Below are 23,416 nucleotides of genomic sequence, written 5' to 3'. Positions count from 1 at the left end.
CTCTAGGGCTACCCACAGAGCCACAGTGACATGAGGTCAAGGAATTAGGGATAGAACCCAAGACCCCAGGGACACCTGGGTGGCTCAGTCAGTTAAGTGTCTGCCTTTGGTTCAGGTCATGATCCCAGCATCCTGGGATTGAGCCCTGCATTGGGTCCTCTGCTCAGCGGGGAGTCTGCTTGTCCCTCTCCCTCTGCCACTCCCCCCCACTTGTGCATGCTCTCTGTCTCTTTCTCTCTTTCAAATAAATAAATAAATAAAATCTTAAAAAAAAAAAGAAAGAACTCAAGACCCCAAGAGGGCCATGAAGAGCTGAGCAGGCCTGTCCTGGAGGAACTGAGGAAGAGGGCAAGGAACCAAACCAGGTATTGAGGTCAAAGAAAAACAGAACATGCTTTGAAGAGCTGAAGACCTGGTGGAGGCGGGGTTACTGAGATGAGTAGCCATGGAGAGGCTGGGGCCAGCCTGGCCTGCAGCGAGGAGGATGTCAGCATTGATGGTGGCTGAGCCACACCCACAGGGAGAGGCTCAGGGGACTGACAGGCTCAGGTACCAGGGAGTCGCTACCGGACCACAGTCGTGAGTTTCTGCCAGAACATAAAAGACTTCCATATGAGTCCATCACCAAACCCAACTTTAGTATCTTTATTCACTATCTTTGTATCTCTTCCTTTATCCTGGGGTAAATACAGGAAAAGGATGGAAAAGGGCGGGAAGGGGAAGTGGGATAGGGTGAGAATGGAAAAGACTGATGTAAGGGAGATCTTATTGATGATTCACAGTCTTGTCTGCACATTAGAACCACCTGGAGAGCTTTCAGAGCTACATCTGCGTCCAATCCTCAGAGATCCTGATGATACAGTTCCAATCTCTGGATCAATGCCACTCGAATTTTAATGTGCATTGGAATCACCTGAGCATCTTGTTAAAATGGAGAGTCTGATTTAGAAGTTTTGGTGTGGGGCCTGAAAATCGGCATTTCAACAAGATCCCAAGTGATGCTGATACCACCGGTCTGTGGATCACATTTTCTGTAGCACAATCTAGAGCAGAGCTGCTCTGAGGGTGGTCCCTAGACCACCAGAATCAGTATCGCCTGGGAACTTGAGAGAAATGCAAGTTCTCGGGCCCCACCCCAGACCCACTGAATCGGAAACTGGGGGTGGAGCCCAGTCCCCTGTGCCCCAACACACCTCTGGTGATTCTGACGCAGGCTGAAGTTTGAGAACCACTCTTGTAGAGAATCTGACCGGCCAATGGGAAGGGAGCTGATATTCGCTCTAAGGACAAAGTAATGAATTATCGTTCAAGTAAGACAGAAACAAAGATCAGGTTTTCTTCTATGTACGTTACAGTTACGAACAAGTATAACCATTATAATAAAATAATCTCTCTCTCTCTCTTTTTTTTTTAATCCCCATATCCTCACAAGTAGTAGAAATTCTTAGGGACATTTTCGAGACGAGCACACTCCCTGCAAAGACGGGAGAAAGGAAACGTCAAACCGTGGCCTTCCGGGCTGCCCGCGGGGCAGAGCTGCTACGGGCGCAGGAAGCTCAGGCGGCAGCGCCCGGCTCGGGGGCTTGCTGGCCGCTCTGAGGCCACGATGCTGCTGGGGCTCCTGGCCACCAGAGGTGCTGCCCCTGGTAATGTCACTGCTCCGGTGTCACGCTCTGCCCCACAAGTGCGCTACGCCTGGGTGACAGTCAGTAACTGCTCCCAACTGGCCTCCCAGGCTCAGCCTCCCCCAGCAGTGCCCGGTCTGTTCTGCGGGCTCCAGCCCCTGGGGACATCAGTGCCCTCCTCCCGTCCCTCGGAGGCCCCTCCTCGACTCCCTTCAGCCCTTGCGCTGCTGTTTTGCATCTTCCCTTGTGTTGTCTGGTAGCTCAGATCACACATCGCAGCCATCTGTCCATCTCTGTCCCCTCCCTTGCGGCCGGTGTTCAACACATGTTGTCTCCCTAGGCAGGAGATGCCAAGGGGAATAAGACACGGTTTGTCTTCAAACCCTGGGAACCAGTCACCTCCCAGGGAACATGCTGGGTGCTGTGAGAGAGACTCACACAAAGCCTCGCGCCGCGGCCCGTGCACACTCGGCTCTCCTGGTCCGCCTGGCACTTTTTAGCCCTTATTTACACAGGCGTCCGTTATTCTTTAAAAAGTGTGGGTTGTTTCCCTAAGAAGGGGACAGGTAGAGTCTGTCTCTGTCACTTCCTTATAGCTTACGCAGAGCAGGGGACACGCTGAGCGCCAAGCCACAAAGCATGGACAGACGCTCCCGCGCTCCCAGGACAGGATGCTGACTTCGGAAGGCGGCTCAGAGCCGATCCCATCTACGTAATATTTAAGAATTCAGAATCTTCAGCAAGTTGGCTCACAGGGCACCTGGGTGGTTCAGTCGGTTGGGCATCTGACTTCAGCTCAGGTCATGATCTCAGGGTCCTGGGATCGAGCCCCGCATCGGGCTCCCTGCTCAACAGGGAGCCTGCTTCTCCCTCTCCCTCTGCTGCTCCCCCTGCTTGTGCTCTCTCTCTGTGTCAAATAAATACATTTTTAAAAAAAAGTTGGCTCACAATGAAAAACTGCCTTGCATCTATGTTTAAGAAAAGTCTTTTCAAAGCTCCCCTTAAAACACTCGACCTGCACAACCATGAACACTTATGTCCCCAACACTTTCACATGCTGGTGAGCGTTACTGTTACAGGAGTAGAAATGGTCAGGAGGGGACGTGTTCAAACATTAAACATGTTGCCCTCTCATGTCCCATTGAGGGCTTGTGCAGGGGACTCTAGGTTCCCAGGAGGTGTTGTGCAATAGCTTCTTTGAACATTTCCTCAGAAGTGGAAATGTCACATATGGAAAAGGGAGGAATGTATGTCTCTGTGAGTAACACCACCGTGATATTCTGCATGCCCATCTGATGTAGGTGATTTTATTACCCTGTGAGCGAAATCTGGGTTAGTCTGGACGACACGATTACACATTTCAAACAAGATAGTGCCATTAGAAAGGAGATTGACTTGGATGCCATGACATGGACTTATCTTTCTAGCGTGTTCGGTCATACACTTAGCCTTCACTTGGTAAATATTTGCCATGTGAATGAATGAAACACAAACCCTTCCCCAAGGCTGATGCCTCACCTAACAAAAGCATTTTGGTCTGCAGACAGCAGAGAGGGTTCAAGAGAACCTTGCAGGGACGCCAGCACGTGGAGGGTGTGGGGAGTGGCCCTGGGGAACAGCCTTGATGACACCACCCCTGGGGAGAGGGAGGGGGGCCCAGGACCGAAAACCACACTCTCCAATGATCCCTGACCAGCCATCCTGGGTCTTCTGAGGAATCCCCCTCTTGTTACAGAAGGACGCTTTCTGCTGGGGTAGAGAACAATTTTAGATCTGAGAACAATTTTTCAAATATTCTTGACCACGACCCACAGTAAGAACACATTTTATTTTGTGAACCAGGAAAGACACGGGCTAATAGTTGAAACAAGTTTTACAACGTAACAGTTCCCCTTACCACACGTGAAGGCCTGGTTTCTCTATTCTGTTCTTGCCCCACTCCTTCCCGTTACAAAAAAAAAAAAAAAGTGACAGAGTCCACTGATTTCACAGTCCATTAATGAGTGAGGCCAGCACTTCAGAAACAACTGCACAGTGACCTGCAGGAGGGATGGGCTTCAGACCCTCCGCCTCAGGCACCCAGTGGTGAAGGAAGGGGGATCCTCCCCACTCCCACACACCTGGGAACACACTTAGGTCACAGGGAAGTGGGATATAAATCCCTCTCTTCTGGAATCTCACCGAAAAAGCTCAAAGGAGAGGTCTTTGCTTCTATAGCTCTATTACACTTAAGATATCAGTAAGGTTCTTAACCATGACCTTCCATAGGGAACAGGCCTCATCTGACTGCCCCACAGATGAACCCCCACGAGCAGAGACACTGTGTGCGGCATCAGCTCCAGCACACCCCTACGAAGGGCCACCAAGCCGAGGAGTGGCCGGGGCACAAGGCTGGCAAGTCCCCCCTGTGCGAACCCTGCTGGCTCCAACAGTGTTCCTCAGTCCACCAGGTTTCAAAGAGTTCTTGAGGAGGGAGGATGGGGAGATTGTTCTGGGACAAAAGAAGTCAAGGAAAGCTGGGTGCGACAACTTGGGACCTCTGATGTGATACGTGCTGTGGTGACTCCATAGAGTCCTTTTTGCGAGTAATCACCAAATACCTGCCATGTACAGTCTGGGGACGGCTGCCCCAAGCAGCCACTATCTGCTTGTCCCTCCACTTGGCAGAGACACAATGCAGACGAAAGACTTCTCTGCTGTCCCAGTTGAGGGCAGGACCAGGGTGTCAGGACCCTTCACGGGGACCTGAAGGCATCACTGTATTTGGTTGGTCAGTGTAAAAGTGACAGACCTTTGTCAGCACGCTGAGTGGACTCTGGATTCACCGTCTGTAGTTTACAACAGAGACTCTGTGCCCTGCCCGCCTGCAGGGGGCGCCATTCTTACAGACGGTGGAGTCAATGAGGCCCTTTGGGGGGCGGGCAGCAGCCCTCTGAAAACAGGTCTGTGTTTTAAACTGTAAAACACAAAACAGGGACAGAGTTGTTGGTCAGAAAGGCGGACACATTCTCTTTCAGCCCTGATTACATCCATTGACTCCTGTGTTTTGCAGTAAGAGCAGCGTCTCATGGCGGGAATGGGTAAGAATCTAAAGACTGGCCCTCAGACTCACACCCACCCTGGGACATGGAAGACTCGATTTCGTCACCAGTAAAACAGGAATGATGGTAATACGTATCCCACCAAGCTGAGGCAAATAAGGCACAATAACGATCTTTGTAAATGTCATTAGCAGTCACTTTGCAGGGAAGCCAAGCCCTGCAGTTGCTCCCTGCCCTCAGGCTTTGGTGCCCGGGGCACTGCCTTGAAGCCACGGCACTGGGCAAGCCTGGGGGGCAGTCTCGGGGACAAGTGGGTGGCAACACACTTGCTGATGCACAGCAGTTCCAAAAGACGGTATTGTCCCTCAACTCTATGATTTGTTCTCAGCCAGGAGTGAGGTGGGACCCCTGAACGTTGGCCTTTACTCACAATTCCTTTCATTTGCTTCTAAAAAATTCTGCTACCTTATGTAGGCATTAAATAATTTCTTGAATAAAAGCTCTAATTATCCTGGGCTCCTTGTATATGCACCATTACATGTATATCCAGAACATGAAAATACAAATACACCCCTGATCTCAGAGGAGACAAGTCTCATGACAGCATCTCTCTGTATGACTTATTAACCAGAAAATGAGCAATCATATTTCCAAAGTCTAGGAGAACGAAAACTTAGAAAACCTCCCCAGAGCACATTTTGTGTTGTGGGATTTCCCGAGGCTGAAATCAACGTCCTTGAGGGGTATGCCGGGAGGTGGTTAAATTGCGTAGCTTGGTTTAAAGAAGGAAAAAAAAAATCATGCTGACAAAGTTGCCGATCAATTTGCAAAATGCTGACCACTCTTCCCAATTCTTCCTAATGGCATCAGTTGCCCACTTGCAGTCCTTCTTCCCCTATAGACCTGTTTTCCCTGAAGTCCCCGCGTTGTGGGAGGAAGCCACTTGCTTGGCCATGCTGGTCGACGACGTCTGTACTTTGGTGCTCTGCTCTGTGTAGCCAGCAGTATCTCCTCCTGTGTCCCCACCCATGTCCCTGTTTCTGCAGAAACTTCTCTGTCTGGACTGCCTGGCCAGCAGCAGTTTCCAGGCCGCTGTTCTGTACTTCTTTGAAATGAGGTTGTAGAGGATCGGGTTGATGGACGCACTCAGATAGAAAAGTTGCAAAGCTACAATGTTAAAGTACTGAGAGAAGTTCATCATCCGAGAATCTTCTGTATTTATGTAAATGATCCTGCCCACGTGAAAAGGCAACCAGCAAACTACAAATGCCAGAACCACCACCACTGTAAAACAAGACACAGGCACCAGAGTTAGCTAAAGCATCCGAAAACAAATAAGCCCCCCTCTCCCCCGCCGAGAAACCATCCGAAATAATAAGTAACAGCAAACAAATTAAATAAACTTTTACCTAGCCGATTCCCACCCAGGACAACTACCAGGCTGCAAACAGCATTGACATTTGCTTTAAAACTGCATATATGCGTTATCACGGCTGGACATAAACCAGAAGGAGAAATTTCTACTAACAAGCCGTTCTGGCAGGCTTCCTTCCACAAACCTTTTTCAGAGACATGTTCTCTGTACTGCATTGAAAAGAATTCTGCAACAGGTCTGCACAATTTTTTGTTTTGATATGGGCATGGTTCACTTCAGCCTGCAGGATAACTTTTTTTTTTTTTTTAATTTAGCTTAATGTGCTCTACCCCATGTTCTCAAAGGTACTATGAGTAATTCACATCTGTGGCATCTAACAGAGACAGGCGGTTGGTTTCCCCATCCTGGATCAGCCCGGCTCACGGATCCAGCGGCTTAGCGGACCCAGGCATCCCACCAAATACCACACTCCTCGGGGGCGCCCTGGGGTTACCCAGAACTATCAGAGGACTGGAGATGGTTTTCTCTGGAGACGGGCAGGACCGGCAGGTGGAGGCTGGAGCAAAATGACACAACGAATTGTAGCTAGAAGAGGCGTTGGGAGACGAGGGGAAGGGGACGCTGCCTGGACCGCGGGCTGGCGTGTTTGGAACAGAGGGGGCGCCACTTACGCAGGACGCGGACCGTCTGCCGGTGGCCCTTCTCGCGCCCGGAGGCGGCCGGGCCTCGCAGCGGGCCCTGGCTCCTCCACAGCTCCCGCCCGATGAGCCCGTAGAGGACGCTGAGGCACAGAAAGGGCAGGAAGAAGTAGGCGGTGGTGACCCACAGCATGACGCGCAGCGCGCCCATCTGAGACGGGCTCGGCCGGCACTCGCGACTGAACAGCGCCGCGGCGGCCGCGGCCTCCGCGGCCTCGGGCCCCGACGGCGGGGACGGCGACGGCGGTGGCCAGGTGCGGGGCGAGGGGGTGAACGGCGCGCTGCCGTTAAGGTCTGGGACCGCGTCGATGCCGGGGTCTTGCTCGACGCCCACCAGAAAGAAGAAGGGCCCTGCGGAGAGCAGCGCCACGGCCCAGAGCGCCGCGATGAGTGCGCGGACGCGGCGCCGGGTGACGAGGACGCGGGCGCGGAGCGGGCGGCAGATGGCGAGGTAGCGCTCGACGCTGAGCGCCGTCATGTGCAGCAGCGTGGCGTAGGTGCAGCCCTCGCCCACGTAGAGCGAGAGGCGGCAGAGCAGCTGCCCGAACACCCAGGGCCGCGAGCGCCAGAGGCGGTACAGGTCGAAGGGGAGCCCGAGCAGGATGAGCAGGTCGGACACGGCCATGCTGCCCAGGTACAGGTTGGTGGTGGTCCGCATGTCCCGGTAGCGCCCGATCAGCAGCACCGTCACCACGTTGCCGCTCACCCCGACGGCGAACAGACCGAGGCACACGGCGGTCACCGGCACCAGCGCCCCCAGGGGGAAGGGCGAGCAGAGGCGCTCGTCACAGGGCAGCGGGGCGCCCTCCGCGCCGTCGCTGCGGTTCCAGGGGCTGCCCATGGACGCGCCGCGCCGGGCGGACGCGAGGACACACGCTCGGCGCCCGTCCGCGCCGCCGCACCCCCGGCTGGCCCCGGGGGCCGAGCGCAGGGCCCGGCTGGCGACGCGCTTCCTCGGGCAGCCCGCGCGCAGCGGCTCACCGGCCCCCGTCCGCACCGCCCGAGCTCTGCGGCGCCGCGCGCGAGAACGCGAGTCTGCAGGGTCCGCTTTGAGGCCCTCCCACGCGGGCGGCGCGCAGTCTCCGCCCCCGGCCTCCGCCCGCCACAGGCCCGCCCCACGCCCGCGCCACTCCCGCGCCCTCTCCTCGGCCCGTCGCGTGCCAGGGAGCTTCCCTCCCGGCTAACTGGAACACGGGAGGCGGCCGTGGCGCACGAGTCCTGCTCCGTCCAGGGCAGCGGTTGCCGAACCCCGGTGAGGTGGGTTGCTGACCCCAGCGGAGCGCGGGCGCTCCGGCTGCTCGAGTACAGAGTGGGACCTTCTCAGGGACCTCGGCTGGTGGCTGTGTCCAGGCGCTTAGGAAAGCTTGCCTCCGTACAAACGAGAGGAGTTTAGACCCCGGGTTCTAGTTATGACTCTACAACCAAGTGATCTTAGACCAGTCCCAGCCTCGCCCAGCCCAGGTCTCCTCTTCTGTAAGTTTTCAAGTAGGAGTGGAGGGACTTGAGCAGATAATTTCAGCCATCCCTTAAAACCCTGAAATCGGTGGGCATGACCATGTCTACTGGTTTTAAAGAACAAGGGTGAAGTATGCACGTGTGTATTTGCGGGCTTACGTGTGTTGCATTGTTCCTATGTACAAAATATTTTATGAAGAAAAAAGAGTATTTGCCAACACTAGGAAGAACTAAAATTCTGGGGAAAAGACTAAAACTGATTTATGAGCCAGTTCATTGCGGTCTTAATGACAATAGATGACCCTTACTGAGTGCTTAGGGCCTGTTTGGCCCTTTGCTTTCCATTTAATACTCATGTCCTTGGGAGCTCATTTTACCCCTGAGCAAAGTGGGACTCGCTTGTGATTTTGTCTCCTGATAAAATGCACACCACACACACAGGAGTCTTGCAATGCCTCGGTCTCCCTGTGGATGAGCTGGTCCTCCAGGGCATCTCAGGCATCGACTCCTGCCGGCGTCTGTCACACAGTATCATTGCCAGGACCTGCCAGCCCTCCTGCATCTCAGCCTCTGTCATCCCCTTTCTGACCTCGACCCCTGGCTTTCTAGCTCACTTTCTCTAATGCCTCAACTCCTGCAATCCTCCACCCACCCTGGGACCTCCACTTTTTCTCTCTCCCTCCCTCTACCCCCAAACAAAGAAAATGCAATTTCGTCATCTATTGTTGATCTGATTTTCCCTTGAGCGTTCACTGGCTGGGGAGCAAGAGAAAATTAGCCTGAATAAAGCCTAGTCCAGTTGAAAGAATGGAACCGTACCTCTGTGTGGTGTTCCATTCTGGATAGCATGCTTATCCCACAACCTCCTCTTCCTTCCCCGCTTTTCCCTAGGGGAGCCCAGGTGTTTGGGAGGAGAGGTCAGGGAGCTTGAAGGTCCTTATGAAATAAAACGGAGGGGGTCACCTAGCTTCGTGTGGGATCTTGGGGGCCCAGGGTTGGCATTTGCCACATTCCAGTTCGGTGCCCCCTTCTTGCCTGGCCACCAGGTGCTCTGCTAACCCCAGAGGAGAGGTCTGTGGTTAGTGAATTTGTGGTCCCTTTTTTTGACTCAAGGGATGCTCGCTGGAGTACCTGACGCCTTCCCCTTGGCTCTCACGGCTGCAGTCCCTGAGGTTCTTCCCTTTTCTCCATTCTGCCCCAGAGCTTGGTCTACCCAACGTCTGCTGAAGGCTCCTTGCTCCTTTCCCCACCCACCATGGCGGCCCGCGCCATGCAGGCTCACAAGGGTTACTACACCGTCTCCTACTATTCTGTATACTCGTCCTTCATTCACACACTCCTCTTCTTCGTTGTATTCTCTCTACACTGCTTGTTACCAACTGCTCTACTATTTAATCTACTTGACTCTTTGTTTGTTATCTGCCCTGCCCCTTCCTCTACCGACATCCTATGGTCCAGAAGGCTGGGCTGTGATCTGTTGTGTGCTGTGCTCTTTCCCTAGTGTCTGGATCAGTACCTGGTACAAAGTGAGAATTTAATAAATATTTGTTAACTCAGGGAACGGATAAGCTTCTGCAGAACCAGGTACCATTATTTTCTTTACAATTCCCAGTGACTGAGAACAGTACTTTGATTATAGTGGGTGTTCAGCAAGTGTTTGTTGATATTCAGGTTCCAGATAGGATACTGATATGGAGAGATGGGTTCGCCCCTGGCTTTTTCTACATCATGATGCTGCAACTCAAGCAGGACTTGGTCTGTCAGGCAGATCTGAATCCTTATTATAATGGCTTGGTGGTCCGTGTTTTAGGAAGAAATGGGATGAGCTATCTGGAGAATGACTAAATCTGCTTTCTACTTTGTATTTCTAAGGTTATCCACCAGTTTACTGACTTCATACTTCATCTGATGGGAGGAAGAGGACGTCGTCAGGGGTGTGGACACATCTCCCCTCTCCCTTATGGGTGTGTCTGCGCCTGGTACTTGTGTGGGGTGAGAGCGAGGCCAGGTCTGGCCCTGCTATGGCTCTGTGTCCCTGGAAGCAAGAAATTGGTATCATCGATAGGCCCTTGGCCCTTGGCTGGAGGCCTCATAGGTTGGCTTTTTGGCGCGCTGGGATGTCCTGACTAAAAATAAAGCTAACGCTGGTAGTGTACAAGGTGCTGTTCCAAGTATTTGCATATTTTAACTCATTTACTCTTCAATAACTGCATTATGAGGTGGGTCTTTTCAGTACACCTGTTTGGGTGTATTTTATTTTATTTTTATTATTTTTTAAAGATTTTATTTATTTGAGAGAGAGAGAATGAGAGACAGGGAGCATGAGAGGGAAGAGGGTCAGAGGGAGAAGCAGACTCCCCACTGAGCAGGAAGCCCGACGCGGGACTCGATCCCGCGACTCCAGGATCATGACCTGAGCTGAAGGCAGTCACTTAACCGACTGAGGCCACCCAGGCGCCCCATTTTATTTTATTTTTAAAAGATTTTATCTTTAGGTAAATCTCTACACCCAACGTGGTGTACTTACAGCCCCGCGATCAAGAGTCTCATGCTCCACCAACTGAGCCCGCCATGCGTCCCTCAGTATGTCCCTTTTCCAGGGGAGGAAAACAAAGCACAGAGAAGCTATCTCTGTAAGCGGAGTTACTGTCTGTTTCTCACGTCCGGGGGCCGCGACCACTGTGCCCTATACACACCACAGCACTACCAGCCTTGGGAGTGGTTGGCATGTTCTGGATTCTGCTAGGAAAGTGTCTTTTAGCTCATATTCCAGATATGAGCTGGACAAATGGAAGGATACTGAAAGTTTTAAGGAGCATTAGGATACAGCCATAACTTGCAATTTACCTGTTGACATTTGTAGAAACTCCACAGGTTTAATACTCGCTTCTCCACAGAAGAGCAGGATGGGAGGCAGAGGTTGAAAGCTGAATGCACACAGCAATTGACCCACGTTTCATAACGTTTTGCGTCAACATTATATAGTTGGGAAATTTCCCATGACGTTCCAGCTTTTCAGTTTGTCTTGCAAAATGGTAAGATCTGGCAGCTCTGGGCCCACATTCCCCAAAGGTGGTGGCAATCCAGGCTGAGCAGGGGCTGCTGTGTTTAGACAGACACCCACTCAGTGGGCACTCCACAGCCTTCATCCCTCACACGGTGGCTCTGTGGGCCCCACACCCAGCGCCTTCTTCACTTAAAGACCTGCTGGCTCCTATAGACCCCAGGTGCCAGGAAATGGCACCTTATTTAATAAAATACAGAGATGGCAGAGCTCCACCCTGGAAGGGGTACGAACCCCTGGCAGAAAAGGCTGAGGGCTGGCTCTGGCTGGCCCTCATCTCCAGAACCTGACCACTACCTTGACCCCGGGCCTCAGGCTTTCCCAGATTTCTCTCTGCACAGCAGGGACATGGCAGGGCACATTCAGGCAAGACTCTGTGGGCTGCAGAGATTCTGGATATGCTGTGATTGTTGCCGAAGCAATTTTCTCTTGGTCCTAGTTTCTCCTAAGAGAGACAGGCTCCCCCTGGCAATGATTATCAAGGGTGTTGGTGGAGAGAGAGCAAGTTCCTGGGAAGGGTGGCCGGGAAAAGGGTGTAGGACCTGGGGAAATCTCCTGGAGATTCCGGTACCCCTTTCCCAGCCCCAGTGGATAGTCCCTGGTCAAGAATGACCGTCCCGGCTCCCATGGTCACCCTGGGCCCAGTTGGGCTCCCCCGGCCATGCTCTCTCTGCTATGCTGTGGTCGCTGGCGTCTTCTGCACCATCAGCCACAGGAGCGCACTTAGAGAGCTAAGCCCCCCTGCTTGAAGTGTTGTACCACCCTCGAAGCTACGGAGATGTTGAGACGTAAGCCACACTTCTCCGGGCTCCTGTAATAGCAAAAATCTCAGCATGTTCATGACGATGAAAATAAAAAGGGAAAACTATGAATGTTGTTTATGATGCAGATGGTCTGAATTGCAACATCTGGGAAGACCTGCAAATGCTACCTTAGAGTACTCTGCTCCTGCCTTCCCTTCTTCCAAGTTTTTCAGCACACTGTCTGTCCAGTCAGAATGCCCCACAATGGCCATGTCCATACAGTGAGGAAGACGTGTCTAAAGTAATAAGGAAAAATTTCTGGGCACCCTCACCCCTATATTCATCTTCTAAGGGGACAGAGTTGTTGTTGGCTGTTTCTACCTCTTAAGGGGGCTGGCTAGGTATAACTTTCTGTCTTAGGTATTAGGCATGAATGTTCTTAACTCTTTCTGTGGAGTGGAATGGAGGGAGGTAGAAGGACTCTGTCTTTGGGGAATCCCTCCATCTTTTGTGCGGGGGTCAGTGTGGAGGCTTTCTTCAGGGAACCCTGCACAGAGTGATGAAGAGTGTGGGGCAGAGCCCACCACTTAGTATGTGGACTTGGGCAAGTGACTTGATGTCTCTGAGCCTGCGACTCTCATCTATGTATAGGGACCACCTCACTGGGTTGTTCCCGTGAGTCAACATCAATCAAGTCCTTAGCTGGGTGCCTGGCATGCAGTGAGCCCTCTCTGTTAGTTCTTCTTAATCATGATAATAACATAAAAAAGAGGCTATCTTTGGGTCCAAACGAGCCCCCTATCTACTTCTTTCTTTGGTCAACTCTTATGCCTTCTGGCCCCCATACCTGTGCCCCTGCTCTTAGCTCTCTTTCCATTGCTTTCTGTCGAAAGCCCAATCCACTTGCCTTTCAAGAACACTCAGAATGTTAGTTTCTAGATCAAGTTTCCCAAGGCCCTCAGTGTGATGCGAGTGTTGTCTCTGATGCCCTCAGGGCTCTCGTTAGCTCCCTGGTACCCCTGACAGATCAGGTTGAGGCATGGGTGAGCTGACTCTTGCCTCTCATCTTCACCTCCCTGGAGAACTGTGCCCCCCCCCCCGCCCCCCTTCCAGCCTCTTGCGTCTGTGCAGGTGGCTGGGGCTGGGCCCATTGCAAACAAGCCAGGTGTGCAGGTGCAGCGCGTGGGCAGCGCAGGGCAGGGGCTGCTGCCTGAGCCAACAGCCTCCAAAGACCAGTGCCCCCTAACACCTCACACATTTGTTTCTTGTTCCCCTAGAGCCTGCCTCGAGTGTGGGAGACACTCTAGGGGGCTTATCTCCATTTGGTGGCTCACTGTTCTAGGCATATGACATCTCCATAAGAGCAGGTGCCCCCTTCATCTCTAAGGCAGGGGAAGAGAGAAAATTAAATGCTCCTGCCTGGAAGTGACTGTACCAGCCTCAAGCTGCAAGTCTCTGGGCTCCAAAGCCCCCCTACTGGGATTCTGCACATACTCATCTCCTTGGCCCACCCACTCCCTGTTGGGCTTGTCAGCAGGAGTGCTGGAGGGCAGGGCAGTGAAGAAGACACTTGCGCCTTCCTGTTCGTGCCCCTTTCACCGCCATCCCGCGAGGGCCCCGTGCCCTCCCAGCAGCACTGGCTTCAGCCTCCAGCTCCTCTGGGCACAAACAGAAGCCCCACCAGCAGCAGGCAGGCAGCCTCCCCTCCTCAGAGGTCTGGTTCCCAGTTCCCGGGGCTCCTCCTCGAACCTCCTAGGTTCTGATACTTGCAGCATCTTCCTTTGGCTTCCAGCCCAAAGAGTGGCAGCTTTTCCCAGGTATTTATTACGTCTGTGTCACCTGTTTGCTTTCACGGCCTTCTAACACTTGTTATCCCAAGGTCCGATGTTAAATGAGCCTTATTAAGTATCTAGTGTGGCATCTGTTTTCCTGGCTGAACCCTAATGAATAGAGGGATGAGTGTCTTTTCTGCTTGCCTTTCATTAGCCAGAAGTCATCTGGCCTCTTCCAACCTCAGGTAGGTGGGGAGTGCCCTGAAGGAGAACCAGTATTTGGCCAGGAACCTTGTATTTTGGAATTCAAACCATGTGTTCCAGTAACTAGTGCTGGATAGCAAAATTTCTGACCACTCGGCGGCTTAAGACAACCCTTTGATTGTGCTAATTCTGTGGGTTAGGAATACAGGAATGGCTTGTCTTTGCTTCCTGTTATCTGGGACCTCAGCTGCAAAGATCCAAAAGCTGGGAGTGGCTCGACAGCTAGGGGCCAGCCCCTGAAGTCTCATTCACTCACCTGTCTGGTGCCTGGACCCAGGAGACTCGAAGAGTGGGATGCCTGACTGGAGTGCTTGCATTATTCTGCACTTTGCTTTTTAACTTCATAACATGCCTTGGTGTTCTTTCCAGATCAGTAAACAGAAGGCTGCTGTATTCTTTTTGCTATAGCTGCATAGCATTCCATTACGTTGAGTGTACAATTTAATCATTTTCCCATCGTTGCTCATTTAGGTATTTCCCCAGTCTTTTGCTGTTACAAACAGGTCTGCAATGAATAGTGTCCAGTGTGTCACAAGTGGGTGATTAAATGGGTAGGTTAAATATTTGTCGGTGGACCTGCCTGATCAAAGAGTATGTGCAATGTGTAATATCCCTTCATAGGAATTGTACAGCTTAAACTCCGCCAGCAATGTCTTGTTTTTCTACCGTATTACTGATATAGTGTGTAACCAAAATTTTGCAGTTTTGCCAATGATAGTGACAAATGGTTTTTTGTGTTTTACTTTGCATTCCTCTTGTTATGAGTAAGATTGAGCATCTTGTCATATGTTTGAGTTCTTTGTATTTCCTTATTTCTGAACTGCTTGAATCCTTTGCCTGATTTTATATTGGGTTATTGGTTATTTCATCTTCACATATTTAAGAATTTACTACGTTTTTCTATATTAGAGAGATTAGATAGATTAGCCCTTTCTGGAATATGAATGGCAACTATTTTTTCCCCAGGTTTGCTATTTCCTTGAACTTTTTTTTTTAATTGCTATGCAGAAGTTTTTATTTATATGACATTGAAATGATCAATCTTTCCTTTTGTGGATTCTGTATCTTGAGGCATGATTTGAAAGGCCACTTCCATGCCAGGATTATATAGGAATTCTTTCACATCTTTTATTTCGTTTGTTTCCATTTAAATGTTTGATTCATTTGGAATTCATTCTGGTGTAAAGTGTGGGTGATATGGATCCAACTTTTTTTTTTTTTTTTAAAGATTTTATTTATTTATTTGACAGAGAGAGACACAGCGACAGAGGGAACACAAGCAGGGGGAGTGGGGGAGGGAGAAGCAGGCTCTTCGCTGAGCGGGGAGCCCGATGCGGGGCTCCATCCCAGGACCCTGGGATCATGACCCGAGCCGAAGGCAGACGCTTAATGACTGAGCCACCCAGGCTCCCCAATATGGATCCAACTTTTAATTTCTAGGTGGCTATCCAGTTGTCCCAGCATCATCTATTGAATTGCTCATTTTTACTTCCCTGACTTGAGGTGCCAGCTTTGTAAAATACTGAATTCCTATGTGTTCTTGAGACTATGGACTTTCTGTTCTGTTCCTTTAGGTTTTTTTTTTCAGTACTCATAAGTTATTTTGAGGCATTATAATTTAGTGGGGCTAGTCTCCTCTCATTGCTCTTCTTCAGAGTTTTTCTATTTTTATTTTTCCAAATGAATGGCAGTGCCATACTCTTTTATTTACAGTGGGTTTATAGTATCTTTTAAAACTTGGTGTCCCTTTGGGGCACCTGGGTGGCTCAGTCTTTAAGTGTCTGCCTTTGGCTCAGGTCATGATCCCAGGGTCCTGGGATCAAGCTCCGCATCGGGCTCCCTGCTCACCGGGAAGCCTGCTTCTCCCTCTCCCAGTCCCCCTGCTTGTGTTTCCTCTCTCGCTGTGTCTCCGTCAAATAAATAAAATCTTAAAAAATAAAAATAAAACTTGGTGTCCCTTTAAAAAAATTCTTAACTATATTGTCATAAACTGTGTACACTCTTTCTGGAAATGTGTGTACTCCTGGGGCTTTTTGCAGTTTTACCCTCTTCACCCTTTGGAGGTCATTCTGAGCCAGATTCGCAGGGACTGGACACCAAATTTTCCACAGCATGATTAGACACTAGATTTCATGCTGGTATAAAAGTTAGAGACATTAATTATTAGTATTACTGGAGCACCCAATACATGAATTTTCCTCAAACGTGGTTTTCTAGGTTACTTTTCAGAACATAGGCTGTGAGAAACAAGGCCTTATACTACTATATATGGACATTCTTTTTTTTTTTTTTTTAATTTTTTAAGATTTTTTTTTTAATGTATTTATTTGACAGAGAGAGACACAGTGAGAGAGGGAACACAAGCAGGGGGAGTGGGAGAGGGAGAAGCAGGCTTCCCGCAGAGCAGGGAGCCCGATGTGGGGCTCGATCCCAGAACCCTGGGATCATGACCTGAGCTGAAGGCAGATGCTTAACGACTGAGCCACCCAGGTGCCCCTATATATGGACATTCTTACTGCACAGCAGTTGTCATCGGTGAAGTGTGTAACTGCAAAACGTATTTTCTCTAAGACCACTGAATCATCCTAGAAATAATGAAGAGTGTCAGAGCTGATAACTTTGGCCTGGGCAGGCCAAATCATTTAATAATTATCATGGACATCCATAAAAAATTCAGCCCACCCACTGAAAGTAGTAGGGACATCCAAGGGGGTCTGGGAAGTTTGAAAATCAGGAAGTGAGAAGTTGGTCTGTGTCCTTAGCAAAATGGATTTAATGATCAGTTTATTGATTTGATGATGGTCAGTTTATTGATTTGATGATGTCCAGGATTCTCTAGTCCTGTGCTATCTGTATATTAGTCTTTAGGTTTATCTTACATTCCCTTTTCAAAAAATTGAGGTGAAATTTACATAAAATTAACCATTTTAAAGAGAACAATTCAATGGTATTTAGTATGTTCACACTGTTGTGCAACCATGACCTCTGTAGAGTTCCAAAATAAAACCCCATACCCATTAAGCAATTATTCTCCATTTCCTCCTCCCTCCAGCCCCTGGCAACCACTAATCTTTAGTCTTTGCGGATTTACCTATTCTAGGTAATTCATATGAATAGAATCATACAACATGTGATCTTTTGTGTCTGGTTTCTTTCATTTAGCATGTTTTCCAGGTTCATCCACATTGTAGCTATATTCCCTTTTTGAACATGTTAGCTTGTCTCATTCGTGCAAGGGGCAATAAAGGTAATTTCATCCTTGGAGGGATGAGTATTTAAGACAGAGGGTTATTTCTGGGGCTGAGTGTAAGCTCAAAATGGAAGTCAAAGTATCAAAAGATGAAACTGTAGAGGAAAGAAATTAGAGCTGCTCATTTAGTTTGTTACTTGTATCAGATTGTCCTTGTCTGATTTCTGTTCAATCCTTAGAGGGCTGTGGATTGTTTTGGATAGGGGGAAGTGTTTAGTACAATGCCTGGCTTGCAGAAAATACTCAATAAATACTATTATAAATGCAATATTATTAATTTGATTTCCTTATTGAATTCAGGATTTGTGAGAGAGACAGCAGAGGATAGTGTGGGGAGGCACTAGACCAGTCACCTGGATTCAAATCTCAGCTCCATCATTTGTTAGCCATGTGACTTTTGGCAGGTGCTTAACTCCTCCATGCTTCAGTTGATATTTAATACAGCAATTCAGAGGATTATATAACTAAGGTAAAGCACTGAACATAACGCCTAGCATGCATTGAGTGGTGAACAGATGCAAACCATTATGATTTGAATAAATCACGTGGCTTCAAAATCTATTGCTTCAAAGATCTTTTCCTTGGCAAATTTCCCATAGCAAGTATCCTTTTTTATATAAGATGAAAAACAGTCATTATAGCATCTAAACGTTTGAAGGCTCCACTCTGTACATGGAAGATTTGATGACTGTAACTATTAAAATCTTAGTTCTGTCAACTTTCTTTTTTGTATTTTCTCCCTTTTAAGAGTGTCAGGGAGAGAATAATGAATGAGTAATTTAAGGGATACTATTGAGGGTATATACACTATCTTAAAAAGTATATATGAAAATAGAATTAAAAAAATTTTTTTAAAGATTTTATTTATCTATTTGAGAGAATGAGAGAGAGAGAGCACACGAGAAGGGGGAGGGTCAGAGGGAGAAGCAGACTCCCCGCCGAGCAGGGAGCCCGACGTGGGACTCGATCCAGGGACTCCAGGATCATGACCTGAGCCGAAGGCAGTCGCTCAACCAACTGAGCCACCCAGGCACCCTGAAAATAGAATTTTTAAAAAGTTCTTTAAAAATATAAGGCATTAATTATCATCACCAATATTGATGGTAGGTGGCTAGGTTACAGTATGCCTGGTTTTAGGTTTTGGAGAATCATTTTCTTTTGTAATCTGTCTGCCTGATTAAGCCACCACCCACAAGGGATCCTTCTATAGAGAATGTTCATGATGGTAAGGACCATCATGCAATCCATGGAGTTCAAACAGGACATACAAATTTCTTTTCCAAACTACAGAAAAAAGAAGTGACATGCAACACTGTGAGTCAGTATTATATTCTTCTCAAGGCTGGATTCATACTTTGTTGCTTCTGTGAAGTGATGCCCCTATATTCAAAATATCTCCTCTTCCCCAACCTAACATTTTAAGCTTTATTATGGTACCTACAGTTGTGACACTTAGGGATGTACCTGGATTTTTAAATTTTTTTTTAAAAGATTTTGTTTGACAGAGAGAGACACAGCGAGAGAGGCAACACAAGCAGGGGGAGTGGGAGAGGGAGAAGCAGGCTTCCCGCTGAGCAGGGAGCCCGATGCGGGGCTCAACCCCAGGACCCTGGGATCATGACCTGAGCCGAAGGCAGACACTTAACAACTGAGCCAACCAGGCGTCCCTGTACCTGGATTTTAAAAAGCAATGTATCCATAGTGTTGGGAAAACTGGAGAGTAACATGCAAAAGAATGAAACTGGAGCACTTTCTTACACCATACAAAAAAATAAATTCAAAATGGATTAAAGACCTAAATGTGAGACCTGAAACCATAAAAATCCTAGAACACAGGCAGTAACTTCATAGCAACTGCTTTCTAGATATGTCTCCTGAGGCAAGGGAAACAAAAGCAAAAATAAACTATTGGGATTACATCAAAATAAAAAGCTTCTGCATAGAGAAGGAAACGATCAACAAAACTTAAAGGCAACTTACCGAATGGGATAAGGTATTTGCAAATGACATATCTGATAAAGAGCACCTAAAATACACAAAGAACTTATAAAACTCAACACCCAAAAAGTTAATAATACAATTAAAAAACAGGCAGAAGACATGAACAGACATTTTTCCAAAGAAGGCATATAGATGGCCAATAGAAACATGAAAAGTTGCTCAACATCACTGATCATCAGGGAAATGCATATCAAAGCTACACTGAGATACCACTCCACACAAGTGAGAATGGCTAAAATCAACAACACAAGCAACAAAAGGTGTTGGCAAGGATGTGGAGAAAAAGGAACCCTTCTGCACTGTTGATGGGAATGCAAACTGGTGCGGCTACTCTGGAAAACAGTATGGAGGTTCCTCACAAAGTTAAAAATAGAACTACCCTACACTTCAGCAATCACACTACTAGGTATTTATCTAAAAAATACGAAAGAAAAACAAATATAAATATATATATATGATGGAATATTAGCCATAAAAAGAATGAAATCTTGCCATTTGCAACACGGATAGACCTAGAGATTATGCTGAGCAGAATCAGTAAGAAAAAGACAAATAGTGTACAATTTCACTCAATATGGGGAATTTAAGAAACAAACAAGCAAAGGGGAAAAAAAAGAAGAGAAGCAAACCAAGAAACAGACTCTCAACTATAGAGAACAAACTGATGGTTACCAGAGGGGAGGTGGTGGGAGGATGGGTTAAATAGGTGATGGGGCTTAAGAAGTGCACTTGTTATGATTAGCAGCAGGTGATGTATGGAAGTGTTGAATCACTATGTTGTACACCTAAAACTAGTATTACACTGTACATTAACTGGAATTTAAATACAAACTTAAAAAAAGGGCGCCTGGGTGGCTCAGTTGGTTAAGCGACTGCCTTTGGCTCAGGTCATGATCCTGGAGTCCCGGGATCGAGTCCCGCATCAGTCTCCTTGCTCAGTGGGGAGTCTGCTTCTCCCTTTGACCCTCCCCCCTCTCATGCTCTCTTTCTCTCTCAAATAAAATCTTAAAAAAAAACTTAAAAAAAAAAGGGCAATGTACCCCCTTTGAGATCTGTGGATGGAAATGTTAACAGGGGTAAGTGAGAGGGAACACTGAATTTTGTGGTACGTGAGAATTTTCAGGCATGGGCTGAACTTTCTGGCATGGTATTGTAGGTGGACATGCTGAACTTCCTGGTGGAGGGCAGACATGGGGGCAGATAGCAGTGCCAGTAATAGGAAGGTTCTAGGTCCCTGAAAGCTGGGAAAAAGAAGGTACTAACTAGGAAATAGAAGAATGCAGGAACGGTATGAAGGTCAGATTTCCTTTCCAATGAGAACTTTACCTCAGAGCCATCCTTATTCTTTATACATGTAAAAGAAGCAAGATGTCTAGAGAACTGCATAAAATCAAGTCCCTAGGATAAAACTTACTTCATTCTTTAATCTACTGGATATTACCTTCTTGAATATGGGTCCTCTCACACTGAAGATTTGAATACTGATAAAAAAAACTATTGTAAACCCACTGCAAGAAGGGAGACCTTAACATTTCATTCTCTAAAAGAGGCAGCAAATAATGAGTGTATAGGAATACAATAAACATATCTCAAAAAAGAATGATACAACTTTTATTTTCCATGGATTTTAAAGATACTTTTGCTACATAGTTATGTATTTTTATGAGATTATATTTTTTCATTTGTATGAAGTTCAACCTTATACAATTTTAAGGTGATATGTTTGGTAGTGTATAATCTTTAAAAAGTTTAGAGTTTTTGGAATGTACAGTATATGAGGTAAAATCAAGATTACATTAAAAATTGTTTTCTCCTCTGCACTGATTTTGCAGTGAGGCTCAAATGGCAAGCACACTATTAAATGACATTTACTATCAAAAATAGGAGTTCATTTGAGTTACTATGAAAAACATAAGCCACTGTAACCGCCACAGTGGCATATTTTACCATTTTAGACATTCAACTATATAGAAATCTCTGGGCTATTACACTCAAACTCATTTGTACTGCCAAATGTGGCACTTTTAAGAAGTTTCTAGAAAATAATCGCAATCACTGTTGTTTTGGGGGGAAAGTTAGCCTATACATGAGATTAAATTTAAATAAAATGTAAACATACAGTATATTATAGTGACAGATCATTCTTACCACTTGGAAAGGCCAAGTTTATCCGTTTCTTTTTTGAACAAAGGTTAATGTTTTTTCTACAGCACAGATCATTTGACATAAAACAATTAAAATACATGCCCATTCTAATATAAGAGAAATTCTTCAGAGATCTTCAAAGCACAAAACATATGTCCTTTTTTCAAAGACTGACAGAAGTGCTTAGTAATCACTAAAATGCTAACCTCAGCAACTAAAAATTAGTGATTCACTATCCTAAAATTCAAATAATAAATTAAAAAGGCTAGTTACAAGTGTTTTACAGATAACAACAGATGTGATAAAACAAGAATTTTAGATAGTTTCATTACAAACTGTATTATTACTGGCAGTCATCGACATCTATGCAAGATGTACAATGTGATACTTGACAAAATTCAATCTGATCATCCAATAACTCACAAATGCAAGCTCACAAAACATTAATGAATTATGCAATTGCAAAGTGCTCTAATGCAACATTAACCACATGCAATCAACAATTTGGAACAGTATCCAGACAGACATTACATTAAACATTAGTTTTTCAAGAAAGAAAGCAGCTTGAAGTTTACTGGTGCAAATTAATTTTGTCTTCAGATTTGGTGCCCCAAACAAAAAGGTTAGGTTTGATTATGAATTCTGATGGTGATGGCAGTAGTTATGGGAGAAGCAGCAAAACTTATGGGAGTTCTTCAAAATTAGGCTATTCCAGATAGATGGAGTGAGTGTGTGTGTGTGTGTGTGTATATTTCTACACTTGATATGTATAGTTTATATATATGCCATATATGTATATGCATGTCCTCATACACATACATATAGTTCAGAGGCTCATAAAAACCAAATTAAATAGGTTTGAAATTCAGAGCTGAGTATGATTACTTTTAAAAAGTATAAAGCCCTCTATTCTTTTCCATGTTCTCAAGACCTGAAGAGGTGCTTTTTGAGTAAACATTAAAATATTTTTAGGCCAAGTAAACTGTCTGTGCTTTCTTTAAATGATTTATCTGTAAATTCATGAATATATACTTGTAATGAAGAACTCCACATTTATCAAATAAGAAGTTTCTTTTTTCATGCATATTCTTTCATCCAGTTTTTGTCTGCTAAGCCCCTCCAGTTATTCATCATAATCCCATTTACCAAATAATTAAGACAAATGAGGAGGTAGAAATATAGCACTAGATTGCTTTCACAGCATCAGACTTTAACATTTTTTTTTTTATAGCATGTTAGTGTAAATTTTAATCATTCTGAATTTTTCACTAGGTAATATCTTTAGAACAAACAGATCAGGTTGTCACTGTTACACTCATGCTGACTGGTCAAAATATCAATTATATATTGTTGCCTCTTAGAAAGTTTGTTTTACAAGAAGGCATATAAAAAAAAAAAAAAAGAAAGAAAAGGAAAGAAAAAAGTCCCAACCAAACAAAAAACCAAAAATTGCTATTTCTGTGGCTTGCATTCTAATAAGGTGCAGCCTCTACCTAACGATATAAGCATTGAAAATGGCAAAAATGATGTATTATAGTCTCAATGCCAGTGCTAAATGCCACTGTTTTTGTAAAAGCAATACAGAAATAATTTTAGTACATGACAAAATAAAATGTAATACAGTATTAAAAATAAAGTTATATTTTCACTTGATTACAAAGTACTGAATGATAAAGGCAATCAAAATGGAAAAGAAAGCAAACAGCACGAGGATGACGGCAGCACACTGCTCGTCACTCAGTGCCCGCCGGGTCCTTGTGCTTTCCACAGTGTCTCTGTTAGTGCTGGCTGGTGGGTCAGTCCTCTGAGAGATGAAGAGCACTGTTGTGCTGTAGGGACCTACCAGGTCCTGATGCCCGACAGGGTCTTGGCACTGGCGAATGGCACACACACGGAAACGATATTCACAGTTCAGCTGAAGGCTTGAATACCGGAATGAAGAGTCAGGACCCTTGTAAATCTGTTAATAAGATAGTGGAAAAA

At 46.7% G+C, this 23,416-nt stretch overlaps 2 protein-coding genes across 3 annotated transcripts in view; both read right to left on the bottom strand.

Annotated features, from left to right (window-relative positions):
• Positions 1-5,433: 5,433 nt before the first annotated feature.
• Positions 5,434-7,623, bottom strand: MLNR (motilin receptor). The gene is made up of 2 exons (XM_021689450.1): positions 6,713-7,623; positions 5,434-5,950 (listed from the first exon to the last, which is right to left on the bottom strand). The coding sequence occupies exons 1-2, from the start codon at positions 7,578-7,580 to the stop codon at positions 5,562-5,564; spliced, it is 1,257 nt and encodes a 418-aa protein (XP_021545125.1). The 5' UTR covers positions 7,581-7,623; the 3' UTR covers positions 5,434-5,561.
• Positions 7,624-21,493: 13,870 nt separating this feature from the next.
• FNDC3A (fibronectin type III domain containing 3A) overlaps positions 21,494-23,416 on the bottom strand; it is a 164,101-nt gene continuing 162,178 nt past the window's right edge. For both annotated transcript variants that reach the window (XM_021689460.2, XM_044913555.1), the window contains one exon: positions 21,494-23,393. In XM_021689460.2, coding sequence (XP_021545135.2) covers positions 23,079-23,393 — 315 coding nt within the window. In that variant the 3' untranslated portion in view covers positions 21,494-23,078. The remainder of the gene's footprint in view (positions 23,394-23,416) is intronic.

Source organism: Neomonachus schauinslandi, chromosome 3, assembly GCF_002201575.2.
Source record: "Neomonachus schauinslandi chromosome 3, ASM220157v2, whole genome shotgun sequence".
In the NCBI taxonomy this organism is placed as follows: domain Eukaryota; kingdom Metazoa; phylum Chordata; class Mammalia; order Carnivora; family Phocidae; genus Neomonachus; species Neomonachus schauinslandi.
Note: the sequence above shows the minus strand (reverse complement) of the source record. Positions and strands in the feature narration are given on the sequence as shown.